The sequence below is a fragment of the Meles meles genome, chromosome 12, assembly GCF_922984935.1.
Source record: "Meles meles chromosome 12, mMelMel3.1 paternal haplotype, whole genome shotgun sequence".
NCBI lineage: Eukaryota > Metazoa > Chordata > Mammalia > Carnivora > Mustelidae > Meles > Meles meles.
The window spans coordinates 11,742,110-11,759,666 of NC_060077.1; the positions used below are offsets into that span (position 1 = coordinate 11,742,110).

General features: G+C 44.9%; 1 protein-coding gene across 1 annotated transcript in view; it reads right to left on the minus strand.

The window, feature by feature from the left end:
* Window positions 1-527: 527 nt before the first annotated feature.
* The window catches only part of ACAD10 (acyl-CoA dehydrogenase family member 10), a 38,184-nt gene continuing 21,154 nt past the window's right edge, over window positions 528-17,557 (minus strand). The window contains exons 8-13 of the mRNA XM_046025978.1: window positions 14,935-15,006; window positions 13,000-13,181; window positions 7,306-7,456; window positions 6,149-6,300; window positions 4,810-4,983; window positions 528-1,556 (exon numbers count right to left, since the gene is read on the minus strand). Of these exons, the coding sequence (XP_045881934.1) occupies window positions 1,429-1,556; window positions 4,810-4,983; window positions 6,149-6,300; window positions 7,306-7,456; window positions 13,000-13,181; window positions 14,935-15,006 (859 nt within the window). The 3' untranslated portion in view covers window positions 528-1,428. The remainder of the gene's footprint in view (window positions 1,557-4,809; window positions 4,984-6,148; window positions 6,301-7,305; window positions 7,457-12,999; window positions 13,182-14,934; window positions 15,007-17,557) is intronic.

Sequence of the window (17,557 nt, forward strand, 5' to 3'; positions counted from 1 at the left end):
CTTAACCAAAGGAGCCACTCAGCCACCCCCAATCACCCTCTTATTCTGGAAGACTCCCTCACTATATAAATTTTAATGGGATCAAGGCAGAGTCTCCCACTGCAGAAGGTGAAGGGGGCCAGACATGCCTTCCTTCTCCCTGCTTCAGGGCAATGAAGGCGTGGCCTTTGGACCTACTCCCCGGATTCCCTGCCCTCTGAAAATTCCCATCTCAAACTCCAGAGTCCCGAGGAAGCTTACCAAAGAGACCTCTCAGCCAGCAACTCTTGTGACAACCGTGGCACGCTCTGTGGCCTGCCTTCCCTTGACTTCTCAAGCTGGGTCTTCAGCTTCCCTGTCCGTGTCAGCAGCTAGCTAGTGTCCTTTGCTGGTTAAGTGATCCAGAAATGACCCAGCCTGCCAAATGAGACACCCACCGCGTCCCTCAGCCAAGGGGAGGGTAGACAAATGACGTACACCCGGACTGCAAACACCTTGGACGGTCCAGGCGCTGATGGGTCATTATATTAAATAAGCAAGTGAGAGATTTGAGTGTATACAACAATCCCATTACAACACAGGAATATGTTAGTTTGTGATAGAGAAAAGCAGCTGGGAGCCTAATACACCAAACTGTTGACAGTGATTATCTCAGACAGCAGGCAATTTTAGAGAAGTCTATGTCATGAACTCTTTTTCACTCATCATAGTTGAGCTTTGGTTATTTTGCAATCGGTTTATAACCAGAAAAAAAGTGGTAATGCCATTTTCTTAAAAAGTAGATGATGGCTGCATCATGGGCAAAACGTGTGCTCTCCAGACTTCAAATCACTTAAAAACGCGCACAAGACTCCTCCCGACAGAGAGCAGCAGGAAATTTCCATCATCAGCTAAAAGGGCCTCCCTGTCTGTCAACAGTTTGCAGTGGGCTCTAGCCCTCTGGCTTTGATGTTAGGGGTTCTTCAAAGAGAGACTTTATGCACTGATGCATTTTATTTCACACGGCTTCACATTTACATCATACAAATATGCATAAAATAACGAGCCCAGGAAGTGAAAGCTGAGTCATCTTGAGCTGGCTCTCCCCGATGACGATGGCGATGCAAAGCCAAGATGAATTCCCCTCCTGTTTCTTCCCTGCCTCCGAGGGGAACAGACGTGTCCGGTCGGTGAGCTGAGGCTCTGCCCTGTTGACATCTTACCGGCTCATGACATGCTGCTCTCCGTCCAGCTGTGCGGGCGGCGGGGAGGCCGTGGCTCTGACTCAGCGGGGTGCCGCGGCCACTGAGACAGGTCCCCGAGAGGTGTGGAAAGACCCTCTGGACAGAGAATCAGAGCGCCCTTTGAGGCCTGAGCTGGGGAGGAGTCTGTGAAGAGGATACAGCTGCTCGAGCGGGTGGCGGGGTTGCTCAGCAGGGACCATGACCGCCTGAGCGCGGCAGGACCTCATTAGTGGTTTTGTGGCGGCATCTCTTTGAAAACCCGGAACCCTTCCTTGACCGCAAAATCCCAGGCCAGGTTAGACACATACTCAGTCAACTTTTCATTTTGTTGGGCGGCTGCCAAGCCTGCTTGCCCTAAGCAGAAGCAAAGAAAAACAGTGATTACTCCCAAACGACCCTCCATAATAATGCTGTTAGCATCCCCGAGCATTTGCTGAGCACTTGCCATGTTCCAGACATGGTGCTAAGTGCTCTGCGTGTACGATTATAGCTCACTGAATTCCCAAAGCAACTGATGATTTTTTCCCCCACTTTATGGACAAGGATCTGGGTCTCAGAGAGAAGGCGTGCCCACGCTTACACCAGTGGGTGGGAGCCAGGAGTCAGGCTCGGCCGTCTCTCTCTTCCTGATGTTAGCCCCGTTGATGCTTATTTCCCAGATCCATTAATGTATTAGGGGTAGAAAACTGGTGATCTGCTAATTCTGTCATTCTGTCTGGGATGCTTTCCTAGAGAGAAACTTCCCCTCATCAGTTACTTGGTTAGCCTGACCTAGAACTTGTACACGATAGGCAGGATAAATCCTTGATTTTTTTCCCCCTTTCTTTACCCACTTTTAGAATCACGGATCGTTTCCCTGGTGTCCTCCAAAGCCACCGATGAGATTTTGACTCTGTTTTAGTGTTGGTCTTTACTCATGGATGTAAACACACTTGATGATTTCCCATCCATTTCAGCTTCGTCCTTGCTGGCGCTCAATGTCGCCTGTCATTAGCCAGTGGGGGCCTATTCAGGCTGGCTCCTGAGTGCTGTAGAGATGACCCCAGTTGTCCTCAACGGCTCCCTTGCTTACTGGTACAATAAGGTGCCCCAGGCTCCACTTGTAGACATCCTGCCCTCGACCTGAACACAACCACTTATCTAAGAAGTCCCAGTTCCTTTTGGTGGGAATGGAATTTAGAGATTATGACATGCGGGAAAAAACTGGGAGTACATAGTGCTACTGGGACTTTCTAGGACTTTCTGGCAGGGTCTACGTGCTTTCTTTCTGCCTGTGTTCCGTTCCACATAGGAAACAAACTGTAATCTGCCTAGAATTCTAGCTTCTTTTTTTTTTTTTAATTTTATTTATTTATTTGACAGAGAGAGATCACAAGTAGACAGAGAGGCAGGCAGAGAGAGAGAGGGAAGCAGGCTCGCTGCTGAGCAGAGAGCCTGATACGGGACTCGATCCCAGGACCCTGAGATCATGACCTGAGCCGAAGGCAGCAGCCTAACCCACTGAGCCACCCAGGCGCCCTAGAATTCTAGCTTCTTAACTAATTTAGGAGAGAGATGATTTCATTTGCTATCCTGTAAGATTTAGAATTAAAACAAGTAAGGTTGTGCTGTCCTCTCATATATATGTGAACATTCTATAGGCGATATGTTCATTTATATATACATACCTGACTCAACTCTCAACCCTTAACTTTTCTTCCCAGGAGTTCAGATGCACAAGATGTAATGCAGAACTAACTCCCAGCTAGTTCAATAAAGCATTTCCCCATGTAAGATGCACCACGTAAGAAAGCACAATCTTTTTTCTCCTTCAGGATTCATCTTACTGGACAATTTTGCAACATGTACAAAATTTTAAAATGCACATACTTTTAACTTAGGAATTCCAATTCTGGGAATTTATCCTTTAGGTATATTCACAAATGTCTGAAAAAGGATGTTCACCATCTATCATTTGTGATTGCAAAAGTGTGCAAACCATCCAAGAATACCTCAATAGGAGAATGGGTTAAATACATCACATTATATCCATACAATGGAATGTTCTGTAGAAATCAAAAAGAATGATGTATATCTGAACATACTCATGTGTAAAGTTCCCTCTCAATATTGTTAAGTGCAAAAAAACAAGCAGGGAATATATCTTACGTTGTGAAGTATATCTATGATAATCATATACACATCATATACATATACGCATCATATCCCATATATGTACATACACAAATATTTCATAGGAACTGTTAAGCATGAAACATTTTAAAATCAAAGTACTAAAAATGCATGTAGGCTAGTCACATTTTTATAAAACTTAGAGGGGGGGAGCCTGGGTGGCTCTGTTGGTTAACCATCAGCCTTCGGCTCAGGTCATGATCCCAGGATCCTGAGATCAAGTCCCCCATCAGGCTCCTTGCTCTGTGGGGAGTCTGCTGCTCCCCCTGCTTGTGCACTCACTCTCTCTCTGTGTCAAATAAATAAATAAATAAATAAATAAAATCTTTTGAAAACTTAGAAGACAGAGACACAAAAAAAATTGGTAGGGGGGTGCGCCTGGGTGGCTCAGATGGTTGGGCATCTGCCTTCAGCTTGGGTTCTGATCCCCAGGTTCTGGGATGGAGCCCCGCCCTAGGCTCCGGGCTCAGCAGGGAGTCTCCTTCTCCCTCTCCCCCTGCTGCTGCTCTCTCTCTCTCTCTTTCTCTGTATCTCTCTGTCTCAAGTAAATAAATAAAATCTTAAAAAAAAAATTGGGAGGCCCATTAAGGGTAGTATTTATCTTTGAGAAATGATACTGAGAAGAAAGGAAAATAATTTTGTATTCTTTTTTTTTAAAGATTTTAATTTATTTATTTTTTATTTTAATATAAATTTAATAAATTTAATATAAATTTAATATAAATTAAAAATTTATTATAAAAATAAATTTAATATAAATTTATTTATTATTAATTTATTTATTTGACAGAGAGAGAGAGATTACAAGTAGTCAGAGAGGCAGGCAGAGAAAGAGAGAGGGAAGCAGGCTCCCTACTGAGTAGAGAGCCCGACGCGGGGCTCGGTCCCAGGACCCTGAGATCATGACCTGAGCCGAAGGCAGAGGCCCAACCCACTGAGCCACCCAGGCACCCTAATTTTGTATTCTTTATGATTTAATTCATACCATGTTAGGTTTTTAATTTCTTTTTTGTATGTTAATAATTTTTAAAAGTTTGGGGCACATGGGTGGCTTAGTTGGTTGAGCGTCCAACTCGTGACTTAGGTTCAGGTCATAAACTCAGGTGATGAGATCGAGCCCCAAGTCGGGCTCTGTGCTCAGTGGGGAGTCTGCTTGAGATTCTCTCTCTGCGTCTGCCCTTCCCTCCACTTGCACATGGTTGCTATCTCTCTCTCATAAATAACTCTGAAAAAATAATTTTTAAAAGTTTAAATATTTTAAAGAATATATACATGCCATTAATGACAGATGGTGAAATTAACCGAATCTTATAGAATTCTGACAAATCGGTCCCTCTGAAGCCTCTGTGGCCACAGTGGTGGCAGTGGTGGGAGTGGGGGGCTTCCTCCGGGGAGAAGCTTCGTGGCTGTGACTCAGACCCTAAGGCAGCATTACCTGGGAGCAAGCGCTTATGGACTCCTTGCAGGATTATGGCCATGCGGAAAAAGGAGAAAGCCATGTAGAAGTTCCAGTTCTCAGGGGGAGGGATCTCCGAGTGACGGCAGTACATTCCAAGATACTCCTCTGCCATAGGGATTCCCAGTTGAGTGAGATCACAGTCACGCAAACCTGAGGCGACAGAGCCATCTCTGTGCGGGCAGTCAATGACCGCCCACTCCCCTGTGCCTGCAGGGATCTAATTATGAAAATCACCTCCTCCCTTGGCAATGAGCTTCACAGCTAGTTCACAGCCTCTGCTCTGTATTTCAGTAGCTCTCCTGCCCTGACGAGCTGGGATCCCAGGACGAAGCTATTCACAAATCGGCCCTCAAAAGTTTCAGACTAAATTGGCAGGAAAGGCAGGGGGGTGCCTGGGTGGCTCAGTCGGTTAAGCATCTGACTCTTGATCTCAGCTCAAGTCTCGATCTCAGGGCTGTGAGTTCAAGACCCACACTGGGCTCCATGAGTGGGGTGGAGGCTACTAAAAAAAAAAAAAAAAAAGTCCTGCCAAATTATGAAAAAAAATAATTACAACAAATAATGTTTTTTACTGATTTGCTTCATTGGTAATCTTTTCGTGGCTTAGAAGCATGTAGCACATTTTATTCCTAGGATTTTGTCCAGGAGTATACTTTATAATATAGGCAAGGTTATTCCTACAAAGATGTTCACTGCTCTTTTGTGAGGGCTCGGGGGAGGTAATAGAAAAGAAATCAGAAATAAATTAAATATCCAAATAGGAATCAGACATCTTGATTAAGTTAATTCTATTCAATAAAATCCTATTCCATGATGAAAAATGATGCTGTAGAAGAAATACCTAATGGCATGAAAACATGTCCAAAATACACAATTAAGTGAAAAAAGGCAGGCCATAAAATCGTTGAATTGCATTTTCATTTAAACAAACGTATGAAAGCATGCAGAAAGATGAAAGTGTTGGCAATGGTCATCTCTGGGACTATCCACGACTTTAACTTTTCCTTTTGTTGTCTGTTGGCTGCAACATTTTTAAATAAACTTGTATTTTTAATTTAGAAAATTAAATAGAAATTAGTTGTGTAAAAACACAAAAGGGGTCCATGGACATATCCTTTTCACTTAAAATACACCCTATACCCATCTCCCACTGCGGACAGAAATGCATTCCAAGTGGACTTTCCATCCAAAACCACCAGGACCTCAATTTTACTCACCCAGGCCATCAGCCATCACTGCTACTTTTGTGCCTCAGGTGCTTTGAGAATGGAGCTCCCTCTTCCCTCCTCCTCCCCCCCCTCCCCCCAGTTCCTACCTTGCAGCTGGGAGCCGGGAAAACTGGATGGCAGGTAGTGAGCCAGGCAGCTGAAGGCCACGTCTGCAAGGGGGTCGCCTAAGGTAGAGAGCTCCCAGTCAAGGACAGCAAGCACCTCGGCCCTCTCTGGGTGGAACAGCAGGTTGTCCAGCCTGAACAAGCCACAGAAGGAATGTGGAGAGACAGCTCTAAGGAAACTGAGCACTGGGGTGTGTTCTGTGCCGAGGGTCTTCCATTTGTCCCTCCCAGTGTCCTTCCCACCCTCTCAGCCCCTCGGTGCCCTGTCTGCTAGCTCCCCTGCCCTCTGGCTCAGGTGGACCCAGCCAATGAGGACACCAGCAGGAGCAGGAAGGGGGACAGGTGGCTGAGAGGCTCTGTATCCCTCTCCCAGAGGCCAGTTTGGGTCAGGTAGCCCTCTCCACATGGCCATCCTCTCTGGGTTCTGGTAATTCCTCCTTCCCTGTGATGGGTTCAAACAGGTCTGCGAGTTCTTGGACACGCCTTCCACAAAAGGAAGAGTCTAATTCTTTGCTGCTTGAAGCCTTCGGCTTCTATCAAATAGAACAGGCAAGTGAGACTACGTGAATCCAGGGCCTCAGAAAAGGGGATCAGCTCCCAAACAGCCCGGCCTCTCTTGGAATGCACACCTTTGCAGCCCCGAGCACCCCCAGGGAAGAAGTCCAGCTCTCCAGAAGCTGCGATGCCGGAGCAACCATGCGGGGACCACGAGCAGACACGAGAGGCCCAGGGAGCCCAGCTGTTCAGTCTTCTCTGCCCCAGTGGCAGGCATGTGAGCGGCCCCCAGCCTGACCGCCACCCCAGCTGGAACAGACTGCGGATTCTTGAGCAAAACTACAGCTGTCAGTCTGCAGCCATGTGGTTTGGGAGATCTGTATGTAGTCGTCGTAACTGGAGCACCCGTGCGCACTTTCAAACCTGGGGGCAGTTAGGCAGCCCACCATCATTACCAACTATCTGGCCCCAGATGTCACCAGGCCAAGGTGGAGAAACCCCACCTTAGAAGGCCACGCACAGGGAGATCCTTTGTAAAGGGAATCACCCTCCACTGTACGTCAGGCTCAGGCCAGCTGCTTCATTTTCCCTTCAAGTGCCCTGCCCGCCGTTTTTCACATCGACATTGGCCGCTCCTCACAGACCTGAAGTTCCCGTGCACCACTGTCGTCTCCTGTTGCTTCGGAAGATGGCGGGGCAGCCACTGGACGAGCCTCTCCATCGCCGGGATGGTGCTGGTTTCTGAGGCTCGATACTGCTTAATCCAGGTTTGCATCTGCTGTGGAATATAGTCCTCTGAGGAAAAGAGAATTCAAACATGGTAGGCCACTCTAACACCCTAACCTATCCTCCAAAGGTTCCAGAAAGTAACCAAAACACTGAAAGCCCTGGTAATGCTCTCCTGATGACCGAGGCGTTTCTCACAGGACGCTCCTGCCACCGTGGCTGGATCAGTGGGACGTGGGAGTTGCTCCCAGCCACAAGGCCTGCAAGCCTGATCCCCGGCCTCTCAGACATCCTACCAGCTTCCTAACAGCCTTCAAGAAATCCCTTTTTGGCTAAACAACAGTGGTTGGCTAAGCGCAGGGACTGGGGCCAGACTCCCTGGGTGTGGCTCCCAGCTCTGCCATTCTCTGTCTTTGCGATCTCAGACGCATCACTTGACCTCTCGGTACCTCAGTTTTTCTTCATCAAAGAGATGCTCCTTAGAGTTGCTGGGAGGAAGGCCCTGGAAATGTTCCTGGCATGTAGTAAGTTCTACATGAGGATTTGCTATCATTATTCAGTTGCTTGCTAAGAAACCCAAGAGATTCTACCATTGAGGAACTTGTGAGTTCTGTCTGGGACTGGACACTGGAAGGAATTCTGCAGTCAGCTCGGCTCACAGTCCAGATCATCAACCGATGTAACTGCACCATCCTCCCTTGGTTGTTCTGTATGAACTGTACGGACGCTTCCATAGGACTATTGTGAAGTCTAACCGAATCCCCTCCGTAAAGGGCCAAATACTGAGCTGCACAGAAGGCCGCTCAATTTGTCCTCATTTATTGTCAACTGACAATTATTGTCCCTATTAATATAATCGATAAATGTGTCAGGTCCCTCGCTCTAAGCCAAGCCCTCATTTCTCAGCTGAGAGAAAAATGGTCCGCAGAGCCTGATGGGTTTGAAGACAGATTCTTTCTGTGGAGTCCTCCGCACAGCTGGACCATCCAGACACCTGCCCTTTGCAAGATCTCGCTGAGCCATGGGAAGTGGAGATCAAAGTCCACAGGAATTTAATCCAAAACAAATCAAGCCTTTAGAATTACAGAATTTACAGAAGACAGAAGTAAATAAAACCGTAAGGAAATAATCGAGATAAATATATAACACAACTGACTTGGTCTGCTAAAAATTGCATTGAAAAAAAGAGATGGGAGGGACTGTTCTAGATTCTTTGATTAGATCCTGATTTGGGCGGGGGGGAAGTCATTTATAAAATATTTAAGGGGAGGGGCGCCTGGATGGCTCAGTCAGTTAAACATCCGACCCTTAATTTTGGCTCAGGTCATGATCTCAGGATCCTGCGATCAAGCCCCACATCTGGCTCCACGCTCAGTGCAGAGTCTGCTTGAGATTCTCTCTCTCCGTCTGCGCCCGCCTTCTCACTCTCTAAAATATAGAAATCATTTTTAAAAAGATACAAGGGGATAATTGATGAAATGTATCTGAATATGGAGTGGGGTTTGAATAGTCAGAGAAAGTTATAAATTTTCTTTAATGCGAGAATAGTATTGGGGATTATCCTTATTTTTAGGAAATGCATACTGAAGTATTTAGGAGTCAAGTGCTAGGGTCTCTACAGCTTTGTTAAATATATATAGAGAGAGACAGAAACAGAGGGAGAGGGAGAAGGAAAGAGAAGCAAATATGGCAAAAGTTAACCCCTGTTAAAATTAGTAGTGGGAATATGTAGTTATTCATTGTACTATTTCACATTTCTGTAAGTTTGAAAATTAAAATCATAAGTTAAATACAAAGACCATAGGAACTGAGTTAGGTGCGTGGGTGGCTCAGTTGGTTAAGCGTCTGACTCGGGTTTGACTCAGGTCATGATCTCAGGGTTGTGGGATCGAGCCTTGCCTCAAGATCCACGCTCAGGAGGAATCTGCTTAAGGATTCTCTCCCTCTGCCCCTCCCCTAGCTCACACGCAACTATGCATACTCTCTCTCTCTGTTTCTGTCTAACTAAATCTTTAAAAAAGAAACACACACACAGGACCTGAGCATTTGTGAAAGGAGCCTTTCAGGAAAATCTCCTATATTGGGGCGCGTGGGTGGCTCAGTCGGTTGAGCATCCGACTCTTGATTTAGGCCCAAGTCATGATCTCAGGGTTGTGAGATCAAGCCCCACACTGGACTCCGTGCTTAGTGCAGAGTCTGCTTGTCCCTCTCCCTCTGCTCCTCCCCCGGCTCTCTCTCCCTCTCCCTCTCTCTCAAATAAATAAATAAAATCTTTTTTTAAAAAAGGGAAAATCTCCTATACGGTTTTGGGACCTCCCACCCCAAACACACCAACCAGCGCTACACACATTCTCTTCTCATGGGAAACAGACGCAGCTGCCCCTGTCTCTGGCTCTGTTGGCCACTGGCCGCTATCAACCCTGCCAAGGCACTGAAACATTTTTCCTCAAGTAGACTGCCCCTCTGGTTTAAGAATAGAGGATTATGTGCTCCCTATAGGTCACTGGTGATAGAAAGGTTCTTTGTGGTAACTGGACTGTACCTAAAGGATCTTTGTCAAAGTGCCGCTTTTTTTTTTTTTTAAAGATTTTATTTATTTATTTGCCAGAGAAAGAGAGAGCACGAGCAAGCAGTGGGAGGGGATGCAGGCTCCCCACTGAACAAGGAGCCTGATTCGGGACTCGAGCCCAGGATCCTGGGATCATGACCTGAGCCGAAGGCAGGGGCTTAACCGACCGAGCCACCCAGGCGTCCTGTCAAAAGTTCCTCTTAATTAGAAATCATGTTGGTGTGCAATCTCTCTCTTATTTTTTTAACAAACGTAAATGTGTGCTCTTGAATAGATAATACATACACATGGCTTGGAATAAAGTGACAGAAGGGCATGCGGTACTCTTTCTCCCACCCTCTGCCAGCCACTCAGCTCTTTTTCCCAAAGGCAACCCACGTGATGAGTTTCATGGAAATAATCACTTGTGCAAGCAAATATTTGAATGTATTTGAATATGTAAATTTATTCAAATGTGCCACCCTGTGCACAAATGGTGGTGTCTATTTACAGCCAATGCCCTGCCCGGCAGCTGGATCCCTGACATCACCAGGGAAATTGCAGGTTTCTTGAAAAGGGAGAGCTGATGCGTCCCTGACCAGTGAACCCGAAGCATGATGAAGCTGCTTTATGCTATCAAGCTCAAAACACGGCCCGTGGCCCAGGATGCCGGCTCTTGGCTCACGTGAAATCACATCAGATTTCTGCTCTGCCTCTGTGCACTAAGAGGTCACTGAAAAGAGCATCAAAACAGTCTCCTTTATTTTTTTTTTAAGATTTTATTTATTTATTTGACAGATAGAGATCACAAGTAGGGAGAGAGGCAGGCAGAGAGAGAGAGAGGAGAAAGCAGGCTCCCTGCCAAGCAGAGAGCCCGATGCAGGGCTCGATCCCAGGACCCTGGGATCATGACCTGAGCTGAAGGCAGAGGCTTTAACCCGCTGAGCCACCCAGGTGCCCCAAAACAGTCTCCTTTAAAAGGGAAAGGCAGGGCGCCTGGGTGGCTCAGTGGGTTAAGCCGCTGCCTTCGGCTCAGGTCATGATCTCAGGGTCCTGGGATCGAGTCCCGCATCGGGCTCTCTGCTCAGCAGGGAGCCTGCTTCCCTCTCTCTCTCTCTGCCTGCCTCTCTACCAACTTGTGATCTCTCTCTGCCAAATAAATAAAATCTTTTAAAAAAATAAATAAAATAAAAGGGAAAGGCAAAGGATCCACTCAGCACAGAAGCTGCTGTCTGTCCAGGGCAGGACGTCACACTGCCCATCACTGCACCTGCCTGGGGCTTTACCTTCATTCAAAGCACAGTGACAGTGGCCACCCGTGAGGGAGGGAGTGCAGGACATTTTTTTTTATAACCCAACTTTTACTACCTTACTGTTGAGAAAACTATAACAAAGTGAGGAGACTTGCCTAAGGTCCCCTGACAAATTAGCATCCAACTTCTGCTCCAATGCTCTTTCCATCTTGAAACACGGATCAATATGGACAACATGTGTTGTCTTTGCCTATTGGCCTTTTTACTGGGGATGACGGCTGCCAGATCAAATACAGGATACCCAGTTAAATGTGAATTTCTGATAAACAACAAATACATTTTTATTTCCAAATGAGGTGGAGGGGAACCCACACTGAGTTGGTACCCCTAGTCAACAGGTTAGAATATGGGGGAGATGGGGGCACCTGGGTGGCTCCGTGGGTTAAGCCTCTGCCTTCGGCTCAGGTCGTGATCACAGAGTCCTGGGATCGAGCCCCGCATCGGGCTCTCTGCTCTGCAGGGAGCCTGCTTCCCCCTCTCTCTCTCTGCTTATTTGTGATCTCTCTCTCTCTGTCAAATAAATAAAATCTTAAAAAAACAAAAAAAGAATATGGGGGGAATGGATCTGGCTGTCCTTGGAAGGGATGGGGAGTACCCCCCCTCAATTTGAGCTGGGAAGTCATCAAGCTTTCTCTTTTGTAGCAAAGTGTTTCAAACTGATCACTTGTGGGGACTCAGCTCATGTGCCCGTGGAGAGGTGGAACTTCAGGTGACTTGGCAGAAAGGGCAGGAGGTTGATGTACGCAGGAGATGTACATGGGAGACTGCAGCTTCTGATGTGATCCTACCGAAAACACATTTTGGCCAAAAGCAGAGAAAGAAAATACAGCTTAGCTGGAAGGTTCTTTTTGACTACAGCCAAGCATACATCCTGATCAAGAGTCAGATACTCTTGAACTTTCCAGGGCAGAAAAAGTGAAATTCTTTGGCTCGTGCTAAAGTTGGTGCATGGAGACAGTGGTGATGGTGGTTTTAAAATTATGTGTGTTTGTCAAATATATAGAATGTTACACTTCAATATACCTGATTTCAAAAAAAAACCAACAACAACAACAACAACAACAAAAACAAGGAAGGAAAAAAACTGACAATAACAATGAGGACGAGGAGCAACTGAACTCTCAGACAGTAAAAGACAAGCAGAAACACACTCTACCAAGAAAACGCCTTGGAATAATGGCATTTGAAAAGTCTATCCCTGTTGAAAAGAATACTTAGGGGAAAGAGTATAAAACAGAAGAAAGTATCTTTTTTTTTTAAAGATTTTATTTTTACTTATTTATTTGACAGAGAGAGAGAGAGATCACAAGTAGGCAGAGAGGCAGGCAGAGGGGGGAGAGGGAAGCAGGCTCCCCAAGGAGCAGAGAGCCTGATGCGGAACTCGATCCCAGGACTCTGAGATCATGACCTGAGCCGAAGGCAGAGGCTTAACCCACTGAGCCACCCAGAAGAAAGTATCTTAAGTACTCTTGGCCAGTACCAGAAAAAATAAAGATTGAAATGGTCCAGCAAGATCAAAGTTGCAGGGGAGAGAGATTCTATAGGCCAGGAAGGGACGTATCTCAGGATAACGTATTAGATAAATGACACCTCCATTAAAATGAAACTGGATGTCCAAGTAGGGGGCTAAGAACCCCCCTCACAGTTAGTAAACACCAGGTACGTGAACCCCCTGACATCATGCAAATCCTGAGGATAAGGGCACCAATGAGGAACCCATCAGCACAAAAGATAAATGGCGGCCTGCTCACCGTGCTTCCCGCAGTCTTCTAGGCCTGCAGCCTTGAGGTCCACACTGTGAATTTTGCACAAGACTCTGTTCATGGCAGTGTATATGGCCCGCCTCTGGCTGGGCTCCAAGCCTGGCAGAGAAGGGTCTCTGTAGATGAGGCCTGGGCAGTACTCCAGCAGATAGAAGGGCGTGCCGATCACCCTGGCAGCGACACAGATAGGGGGTTTCAGCACACCTTAGGCTGTTAGGGCATTGCTTTTTTTTTTTTTTTTTAAGATTTTATTTATTTATTTGATGGAGAGATCACAAGTAGGCAAAGAGGCAGGCAGAGAGAGAAGGAAACAGGCTCCCCGCTGAGCAGAGAGCCCAATGCCAGGATGAACTGTAAGTGTGATAATGGAGGAAAGCGCCATGTTGATGGGGGATCTTCGGAGCCACACAGAACCAGGTTTAAATCCTGCCTCTGGATTTTCCTAGCAGTGTGATTGTGAGAGACTTACTGACCCCCTCTGGGCTTTGTTGTTTTAATCCGGAAAACTTCAAAGGGTTGTTAAAAGAATTAGGGGAGCAAATATACAAGGATTGCCTGGTTCCAATGAGGCTTCAATAACTATCCCGTCTCATTGATGTTATTTCTGTCATTCTCTGCTGGTGTGAGAGGCACATATACCCCCCTGTGGTATTAAGGTGATACACCAAACTCTCATTAAACCATTTTTTAGTCATTATTAGAAATCAGTTTATAATTCTAAAAAGTTGCTTTGAAAAGGCTACCATTAAAACTGTTTATCCTGGGGCACCTGGGTGGCTCAGTGGGTTAAAGCCTCCCAGGGTCCTGGAATTGAGCCCCGCATCAGGCTCTCTGCTAAGCGGGGAGCCTGCTTCTCCCTCTCTCTCTGCCTGCCTCTCTGCCTACCTGTGATCTCTGTCTGTCAAATAAATAAATAAAATCTTAAAAAAAAACCCAAAACTGTTTATCCTGACTTAACCATGGGTTAGATATTAAATTTATTATTGAACTATTGTTAATTATCTTAAGTAAAATAACACTGCTGTGGTTATGAAAGAAAATGTCTTTATTTTTAGGCGGTTTATGCTGTATGCAACGTACTTCAAAAAGTTCAGCCAATTGGGGCACCTGGGTGGCTCCATGGGTTAAGCCTCTGCCTTCAGCTCAGGTCATGGTCTCAGGGTCCTGGGATCACGCCCCATATCGGGCTCTCTGCTCAGTGAGGAGCCTGCTCCCCCGCCCCCCATCTGCCTCTCTGCCTACTTGTGATCTCTGTCTGTCAAATAAATAAATAAAATCTTTAAAAAAAAGATTCAGCCAAAAATAACTGATATAAAGTGAGAGAGAAAACAGTTATTTATTTATAAAATGTGTAATGTTATAAAATTATTAGATTGTATAATTATTGCTATTAAAGTTTTCACATAAAATACATCTATACACATACATCTATACATATAAAAAGCAAATATGGCAATATGTTAACAACGTTTTAATCTAGATGAAGGACTCTTTATACTATTTTTTTCTTCTTTCACCTTTTCTGTATGTTTCAAAATTTTCTTAATTAAAAAGTTGGGACAAAAAGAGATAGATTCAAAAACCTTATTAAAAAGCAGTGTAGAAAAAAATAAATAAATAAATAAAAAGCAGTGTAGAAGGACCATAATAAAAAATTAACAAAAACAAGCAACATGAAAGTAGATGGATATAAATTTTTAAATGATAAAGAATGTTTCCTACCAATTTTCACAAAAGCAGGCATTTCTTTCAGGACAACTTAAGGCCCTGTGAACCTCCAGGGGAGGTTGCTGTAAAGTCTCTTTTCTCTCCCACCCCAAATGTATTTGTCTTCTCTCTAACAAACTGGTATTGGAGTTACTATATGGGCTTTTCTCTTCTGTAGTTTGAATATGTAATAAAAGAAATAAATCAGAACATTACCCTGAATCTTCACAAAGATCAAGAACTTTGGGAACAGGCACTCCAGCATTGGCAAGGGCTTTCATTATCCTGCTGGAACAAAGAGAAATGAGCAACAGTGCTGGCTGAATTGAGATTTTCTTGAAACTATTTTTCTGAATTAAAATCAGTACATGCAGAAATTAAAGCAGAATTCTAAAAAATATTCAATTGACCCCAAGATAGTCACGATGAACAAAAAACAGATGGGAAAAACAAGAAACAAATAGCAAAATTATAGAACGAATTAAAACATCAATAGTTACATTTATCAGACTAAACGTTTTAATTGAGACAGAGATTGTCTTACTGCATAGAAAGGCAAGACTTATCTATATGCTGTCCACAGGAGACATTCTTTTTCTTTCTTTCTTTCTTTTTTTTTTTTTTTTAAGATTTTATTTATTTATTTGACAGAGAGAGAGAGAGAGAGCACAAGCAGGGGGAGTGGCAGGCAGAGGGAGAGGGAGAAGCAGACTCCCCACAGAGCAGGGGAAGCCCGATGTGGGACTCGATCCCAGGACTCTGGGACCATGACCTGAGACAAAGGCAATGGCCGAACCAACTGAGCCATCCAAGCGTCCCATTCTTTTTTTTTCTTTTTTAAGATTTTATTTTTTTTTAATTTGAGAAAGCATGCCTAAGAGAGAGCAGGGAAAGGGGCAGAGAGGGGGAAAGAGAGAGAGAGAGAGAGAGAGAGAGAATCCCAAGCAGATTCCATATTGAGTGTGGAGCCTGACTTGGAGCTCGATCTCATGACCCTAAGACCATGACCTGAGCTGAAATCAAGAGTCGGATGCTTAACTGGCTGAGTCACCCTAGGCACCCCCAAGGAGGAAATTTTTCAATGTTTTAAATAGAAAAATAATTACTCGGTTTTATCACCAGTATTGGGCATTTTTAAGTGTTTTAAATAGAACAATAATTACTCGGTCTTATCACCAGTATTTGGCTCCTGCTTTTGTCTGCCTGGTGTCCTTTCCCTGCTTCATTAGGCTTTCCTTTGGGAAACGGCTCTCTGTAGCTACTGTCAGTCCACATAGTTTGGGTGGGACTGACCCAATGCGTGTTTCCAAGGCTGGGCACAAGAGCCAGACTCAGCCAACCTGAACACTGCAGCCTCCTGACCCCAGACGATGGTTCATATCGGGCCAATAAGTCAATCTCAGGAGGTATGCTGGAACATTCACTAAGGTTATCGAGGAAAAAAAGAGTGGAGAGATGGAGGTAGAGAGAGAATGAATGGGTCTTGGTGATATTATTTGGACCCCTTGATCTAGTCATTCCTGAAAGATTTAAATTATGAAGCCAATACATTTTATCTCTCCTTTTATTTTTTTAAAGATTTTATTTATTTATTTGAGAGAGAGAGAGAGAGAGAGCAAGAGTGGGAACACCAGCTGGGGGTGTGGGAGAGGGAGAAGCAGGCTTCCTACAGAGCAGGGAGCCCAATGCGGGGCTCGGTCCCAGGACCCTGGGATCATGACCTGAGCCAAAGGCAGATGCTTAAAGACTGAGCCACCCAGGCACCCCTTACCTCTCCTTTAAAAGAACAAAACAAAATACTTAAGTCAGTCTAGGTGGGTTTCTGTCACTTGCAGCTGAAGAATAGTAACATGCTACCCCAACATGGTAAATATTTTTGGCGGGTTCCTTTCTAATATTTCTGTTTCAGTGCAGAAGTCTTTAAAAAAAAAATTTGGTGATGGCTCAGTCAGTTAAGTATCTGCCTTCAGCTCAGGTCATGATCCCAGGGTTCTGGGATCGAGCCCCAAGAGCCTGCTTCTCCCTCTGCCTGCCACTCTCCCTGCTTGTGCACACACTCTCTGTCTGTCTCTGTCAAATAAATAAATAAAATCTTAAAAAAAAAAAAAGTTAGGGGTGCCTACTAGCTCAGTAGGTAGAGCATGCAACTCTTGATCTTGGGGTTGTGGGTCTGAGCCCTGTGCTGGGTGTAGAGAGTACTGAAAAACAAACAAACAAACAAACAAACAAAAAACCAAAAAAAAAAACCCCACAAGACATAGTTAGGATAGTACTATATGTGCTTTGTATCTGTTTTTATTATACTAAATTATAATTTTCTTATAATTTTATCACGTTTGTGTTATTTGTGTTATTTTTGTGTCATACTTTTGTTGGCTGCAGTAAGAGCCGAGTCATTAAGGCCGGGATGTGGAATCCTACCACCCCTGCATGTGAGGCCGAACTCCGTCACTCACATGCTAGTTGTGTGTCCTGGGGGATGTTGCTTAACGTCTTTAAGCCTCGCTTCCCTCGCCAGTAAAACAGGATCTTAAGAGTAACATACCATGAGTTGTTGTGAGAATGCTTTGGGTTAACAACACATCCGAAGCATTTATGATAGTGCCTGGTGCGTGCTAAACACTCAGTAAACGTTGGCGGTACCCTTGTTGTCTTTGTTGCAACAAACAGATATGCCAAGGTTTCATCATTTCCTGATTATTGTACCATTAGGGTATTTCCAATTCTTTATTATAAACAACATTGTGGTGGCCATATTAATACATAAAGCTGTTTTCCCTATTAAGAATTATTATTATTACTTTTTAAAGATTTTATTTATTTGACAGAGAGAGATCAC